The 7,199-nt window shown below is 40.6% G+C and overlaps 1 protein-coding gene across 3 annotated transcripts in view; it reads right to left on the bottom strand.

Moving 5' to 3' along the window:
• pabpn1 (poly(A) binding protein, nuclear 1) overlaps positions 1-7,199 on the bottom strand; it is a 43,761-nt gene that overhangs the window by 19,315 nt on the left and 17,247 nt on the right. For all 3 annotated transcript variants that reach the window (XM_020610494.1, XM_020610495.1, XM_020610497.1), the window contains exon 3: positions 6,127-6,194. In XM_020610494.1, coding sequence (XP_020466150.1) covers positions 6,127-6,194 — 68 coding nt within the window. The remainder of the gene's footprint in view (positions 1-6,126; positions 6,195-7,199) is intronic.

The raw sequence follows: 7,199 nt of genomic DNA, 5'->3' as shown, positions 1-7,199 counted from the left end.
CTCAATCCAATAGAACATCTTTGGAGGGAGCTTAAACTCTGCGTTGCTCAGCGACAGCCCCGAAACCTGACAGATCTAGAGGAGATCTGTGTGGAGGAGTGGGCCAAAATCCCTGTTGCAGTGTGTGCAAACCTGGTCAAGAACTACAGGAAACGTTTGACCTCTGTAATTGCAAACAAAGGTTTCTGTACCAAATATTAACACTGATTTTCTCAGGTGTTCAAATACTTATGTTCAGCAGTGCAAGACAAATAAATTCTTTAAAAATCATACAATGTGATTTCCTGAATTTTTTTTTTAAATTCCTGTCTCTCAGAGTGGGAATGCACCTACAATGTGAATTTCAGACCCCTCCATGACTTAAGTGGAAGAACTTGCAAAATCGCAGTGTGTTCAAATACTTGTTTCTCACTGTACATTATATACACACAGTAGAGACAGCCCACAATATAAGGGCAACCAGGATTCGACATCAACCATGGCCCAATGGCCCATGCCCAGAAAAGGTTGTGTGGCCATCATATATCCCCCAGCAGGTGGCCCACAATGGCCACCAAGCTTCATCAGATCTCTACTACTGAGAATGAGACCGTCTCAGACCCCCTGCACTTCACCAACGGAATATTAGCATTCCACAAACATCCTGTTTTTTTCACACCTTTTAGTTCAACATTCTACAAAAACAGTTAATAAAGTTGTCACTGGCTAGCTGCCATTATGTCAGTGCTGCTGAAGTACAGGTTTACTAAGCCTAATCAAACTGGTACCACGATGGCTACATAAGAACCAGAAATGCATAAGAACTGTAAAAAAAAAAGAAAGAAATTTAGGAGTAAATGGAAGCAGGAGTTCAAACACACAGGCATTCAACAATTATTTATTAAATATGGTAATATTTTAATCACTCTGCACAAAGAATAGAAACAAGGCTGCTTTGCATCAACATCTGTGCGTTTGCTCCATTTGACCATAGCTGTCCTCCTCCTCCCACAGATTCAGCATCAGTTTAAGAATTAGCATCAACTTTATTCCCTTGCAGAGCAGTCAATATTGTCAAACAGCTACATTGTGCTAACCTCAGCGAGCAGCTTTGTTCCGTCGTTATCTTAGCTAGCCTTACAGGCTTAGGTCTCTGCAATCGACTGCGTTGTGTTAAAAACTGACACGGAGAGAAGGAGCTGTGTGAGAGAGCAGGGCAGGGACAGGCTGAGCCAATCAATGCACTGCATGCAGCTCCACAATGAAATGATATTTTGTCCATTTTAAATAGTAAAAACAAGAAAAAAGGAAAAACACGTGGCGTCAATATTCTTGTCCCGGGCCCTCCTGCTTTTCTGCAGGAGCAGGAGCAGCAGCTTGTGGAAGGTATCACGAAAGGTTTCACTCAAGGTAATGCTACCAAATACTGAGTTTATGTAAACTTCTGACCCACTGGGAATGTGATGAAAGAAATGGTTAATGGTTGCAGCAGTTAGCGCTGTCACTTCACAGCCAGGTTTGTTTGGCCTTGGACAATTTTCTGTGAGGAGTTTACATGATCTCCCTGTGCCTGTATGGATTCTCTCCGGGTACTCCGGCTTCCTCCCACAATCCAAAGACAGGCAGCTTAGGTTGACTGGTGACTCTAAATTGCTCATAGGAGTGAGTGTGGTTGTGTATGGTCATCTGTCTCTAAACGTCAGGCCTGGGATAGACTGGCAACCTGTCCTTTCACCCAATGTCAGCTAGGATTGGCTCCAGCACCCCTGTGACCCTCCTTAGGATAGGATAAGTGGTATAAGTAATGAATGGATGTCAATTTCTGACTTCAACTGTACAGTCAGGTCCATAAATATTGGGACGTCGACACAATTCTAACATTTTTGGCTCTATACACCACCACAATGGATTTGAAATGAAACAAACAAGATGTGCTTTAACTGCAGACTATCAGCTTTAATTTGAGGGTATTTACATCCAAATCAGGTGAACGGTGTAGGAATTACAACAGTTTGCATATGTGCCTCCCACTTGTTAAGGGACCAAAAGTAATGGGACAATTGGCTTCTCAGCTGTTCCATGGCCAGGTGTGTGTTATTCCCTCATCCCAATTACAATGAGCAGATAAAAGGTCCAGAGTTCATTTCAAGTGTGCTATTTGCATTTGGAATCTGTTGCTGTCAACTCTCAAGATGAGATCCAAAGAGCTGTCACTATCAGTGAAGCAAGCCATCATTAGGCTGAAAAAACAAAACAAACCCATCAGGGAGATAGCAAAAACATTAGACGTGGCCAAAACAACTGTTTGGAACATTCTTAAAAAGAAGGAACGCACCGGTGAGCTCAGCAACACCAAAAGACCTGGAAGACCACGGAAAACAACTGTGGTGGATGACCGAAGAATTCTTTCCTTGGTGAAGAAGACACCCTTCACAACAGTTGGCCAGATCAAGAACACTCTCCAGGAGGTAGGTGTATGTGTGTCAAAGTCAACAATCAAGAGAAGACTTCACCAGAGTGAATACAGAGGGTTCACCGCAAGATGTAAACCATTGGTGAGCCCCAAAAACAGGAAGGCCAGATTAGAGTTTGTCAAATGACATCTAAAAAAGCCTTCACAGCTCTGGAACAATATCCTATGGACAGATGAGACCAAGATCAACTTGTACCAGAGTGATGGGAAGAGAAGAGTATGGAGAAGGAAAGGAACTGCTCATGATCCTAAGCATACCACGTCATCAGTGAAGCATGGTGGTGGTAGTGTCATGGCGTGGGCATGTATGGCTGCCAATGGAACTGGTTCTCTTGTATTTATTGATGATGTGACTGCTGACAAAAGCAGCAGGATGAATTCTGAAGTGTTTCGGGCAATATTATCTGCTCATATTCAGCCAAATGCTTCAGAACTCATTGGACGGCGCTTCACAGTGCAGATGGACAATGACCCAAAGCATACTGCAAAAGCAACCAAAGAGTTTTTTAAGGGAAAGAAGTGGAATGTTATGCAATGGCCAAGTCAATCATCTGACCTGAATCCGATTGAGCATGCATTTCACTTGCTGAAGACAAAACTGAAGGGAAAATGCCCCAAGAACAAGCAGGAACTGAAGACAGTTGCAGTAGAGGCCTGGCAGAGCATCACCAGGGATGAAACCCAGCGTCTGGTGATGTCTATGCGTTCCAGACTTCAGGCTGTAATTGACTGCAAAGGATTTGCAACCAAGTATTAAAAAGTGAAAGTTTGATTTATGATTATTATTCTGTCCCATTACTTTTGGTCCCTTAACAAGTGGGAGGCACATATGCAAACTGTTGTAATTCCTACACCGTTCACCTGATTTGGATGTAAATACCCTCAAATTAAAGCTGATAGTCTGCAGTTAAAGCACATCTTTGTTTCATTTCAAATCCATGGTGGTGGTGTCTAGAGCCAAAAATGTTAGAATTGTGTCGATGTCCCAATATTTATGGACCTGACTGTATGTTTAAACTGAAATTTCAAGTTGATTTGTAAACAAAGTCACATTTTCAACTGTTAATGTCTTTTCACTTACTGAAGTGTCACAGTTCAGGAATGCTTTTTCTTGAAGTAGTTCCGCACAGAGCGTTTTGATGGCTATAGTCTCTGCATGTTTCTGCCGTTTGTATTTGGTGCTGTAGTAAAATGTTATATTGACCTTGTTATCGTGTTATTTCTGGGCGCCATGAAAGCTAAGGAAAACAGTGGCTCTTTGTTTTTAAAGGGAAAAAAAAGTCACAGGAAATATTTGATTTTATTAAATCTAATTACAATTGGAATATTCAAAAACCACTGCCCATCAGTGGCACCCCCCAGGAGGCAGTACTAAATCAAGTTCCAACACTGAAGTCAGCACCATCACATCACAAGTGTTAGCATAACAAGCTCATACTGGTTTAGAGGTAAAACATGGACTTCAGCAACCACAGGAAACACAGCAAAGATGTCACAAAAGTCAGTTTTGCTTGTTCGACAGCTATTTGATCAACTGTGCAGACAGTCTTAATTACTGGCATATTTTGTTTTGTTGCACTCACAAAAATATTGTGATCTTTGACTTGACACACTGCTCAGCCCCGGCCTCTTGTCAACAGTAAATGACAGGAAAAATTACAGTAAGACAGCAAAGAGGAATAGACCAAATCGGCCCTTCCAGTTCGGCCATGTTACAGGTATGGGAAGCTCCAGGTCACAGCTTCATCATTTCATTTAGCAGAAAGCAGATAAAAGACTGAAACAAAGTGGAAGACTTTGTTCTTATAGAATCAAAATTTTGCTTGCTACAACCCATGTTTAGTACAACCACCGATTGTATACAGTAAATATGAAAGACCCACCACCACTTCCCTCTGTTATGCTAAAGTGAAGGCAAAATACTGTGAATATGTTGACTGCCATCTTGGCTTTTTGCAAACAGCTTCTGCACAGTAGTGACTAGAAGTAGATTGACAGTATAAGACCACCAAATGGGCAGCAGTGGCTTAGGGGAGGTATTAGTGTTATAGTACTCGAGATCGGTCTTGAGACCACTTTTTGAAGGTCCTGGACTCAACCATATTTTTACTCTGTCTTGTCTCAATCTCAGACAAAGCAGACTCACGATTTTATTTTGAGACCAGTCAAAACAACAGCTGTGAGCAAAGTGGATGTGCATTGTTTTGTTACCATTACTATGGTTTTACCTATCATATCAACACTTGGGTGCAGCGACTGCCTTAAGCTGAATGAATGTAAAAATAAGAGTTCTACGATGAGAAAAATAAATGAGGTGGCTTGATCTCAAACAGAAAAGCCTTGCAATCAATGATCAGTGTCTGAACAAACATTTGTCTGCTTGATCATCAAATAAATATAATAAACAGGCTGTTACTGTGTACCCAAGTTCCAGAGTCCGTACCATTTGTCTAAATCCTACATTTTGACCACCACCATACAGGCAAACAAAGTAAAACTATAGCATCAGTTCTTGACTTTGACTGGATGGAGTTATCAGTTAATGTGCTCGGAAGTAGCTGCTAACACTAGCACTTGTCTCAATTTGACTGCTGCTACAGCAATTATACTGTGACATTTTTCCTCATTCAACACTGTCTCCTTCGTAAGCAAGATTCATGGTACTCCAAGTATACGCAAGAGTTGGAAATACAAGAAACTGACTGAAAAACGGCAGTATTGTGTCGAAGTGTGTTACCCTGCAGAGATGTTTTCCCCTTGTTGAAACGGTTTCAATTAGTACCCACATTAGTGGTCAAAGCTAGGATAAAATTAGATTCATATTACGTTACTAAGGGGAAACACAGCTTGATGAGAAAAAAAAACTGACAACACTGGCAAAATGCTTGCAACCCTTTGTCTAGGGCCAGGAGGAGTGGAATGGCCTAATGCACCACTGGGCAATGACCACTTATGTAGCTAACTGCTACCCTGTTGTGCAACTGCACTGAGCTGCAGTGACTTCTCTGCCCTGTTTCGCAACGATCATCCAATGTCTTTAGTGGCGTGTCACCAGACCTTTGAGTGGTTAACATACGTTAAGTAAACAACCATGCGAGGCACTGTGCATTGAATGTTTGTTGCTAGGTTAATCCATTTGACCACAGACATACATTATGTTATGCCTATGCACAAGACGGTATGCCTCAATAACAGGAAAGTCTTTCAATTCTGTTGGGGAGGGGACAAAAAAAAAAAAAAAAAAAAAAAAAAAAAAAAAAAACCCACACCGCTTCATAACATAAGGATCATGTCCCCGATATGTTGTGATTTTTTGTTTACATCTTGTTCCTCATAATATAGCTTAAACACAAACTTTATTCCATCTTTTCATTCTGTTTTTCACTTCCTGCCCTCATCTGTGTGTCACAAAAGTCATGTGTTTGCAAACCACCTACTGGATGCCTGCAAGAGACTGTGTGTTACACATGAGCGCACATGCACACACGCACGTGTGAGAGGAGCGCAACATAGAAAAAAAGAGGAAAAAAAGTTTGATACCCATAACCAAATTTCTTAAATAAAATTTTGTTCCAGTGTGTGATTTTGAACCCAAGCAGCCATATTCTCTGACTCTGGTATACATTTATTTTACAAACCTTGCAACAAGACAAAGTAAAAGACAGGTTACTCACATTTCCAACATAAATAGATCTGCCATCTGCTTCCATCTTCTCCTCGATAGACATGATAACAGGTCCGACTGCACAGAGGGCAGAGAGAAAGATAAACATTTAATTTAGGGGTGCACAATTCTGAGGAAGATATAAATCATCCCCGCCCAACTCGGAAACAAGATCAGTTTACTTTTATGATTCTTATGCACTATATTTCTCTGCATTATAAATTTTTGGATTAAATTGTTATGAGGACAGAACAAAATATGATCATTGTTGCACTGTTTGTTGCTTGTTAATACCATTTATTTTTTATATTACACAGCCTTATGTTGGTTTACTCTTTACTTGCCCCTTGCATGGGGATATGTACATACACATTGAGAGCCGATGTACCAGAGTCAAATTCCTCATGCGTCCGACACACCAGGACAAAGCAGATTGTGATCATTACTGAAATGGGACTTAAAACATAAATCTCTTTCTACTCATAATCATAACACAGTTGAACAAATGTTTTTCTGTGCATTGGTGTTACATTTCCAGCTGGATGTCAGGTTAAGTGAAGTTGCCAGTTTTTTTTGTTTTTTTTTTTTGTTTGTTTGTTTTTTATGTTAGCTGAACAGGGGCTATTTAGGGTTACACAAATCGTTAAATTGCAAATTGTGGATGAAATTGTGTAGTGTTTTAGACTATTTTCAGGGCAAGAAAGCTGCTGGGCTAGTACAATCAGGCTGCAGAATGGACGCTGCTCCACTCATCTGTGGTTACATTAACTTCGGTGCAAGATTGCAGGCGAGTCCTCAGATGTGTTGTAGGCATCCGCTTTTTTTGCAGAGTTGGCAAAGTTATTGCAACCAACTTACAAGCATCAATCCAGAAATGTATTTTAATGTGCATTTTAAAATTTATTCTGTTAGTTTGAGGTCACTGTTTGAATGTTACTGAGTAATTAATTTTGGGCAAGACACTTCATGGCAAAAATGAACAAAAGTATCAATCAGCTTGAAAAAAAGATGTCATGAGTTTACAGAAGCTTCTGATAGGCTAATTTATATCATTTAAGGAGGTGCACCTGTGGATGTACTTTA

This window comes from Monopterus albus, unplaced genomic scaffold (genome assembly GCF_001952655.1).
Source record: "Monopterus albus unplaced genomic scaffold, M_albus_1.0 scaffold105.1, whole genome shotgun sequence".
Lineage (NCBI taxonomy): Eukaryota > Metazoa > Chordata > Actinopteri > Synbranchiformes > Synbranchidae > Monopterus > Monopterus albus.
The sequence above is the reverse complement of the archived record's forward strand: the minus strand, read 5'-3'. Positions and strand labels throughout refer to the sequence as shown.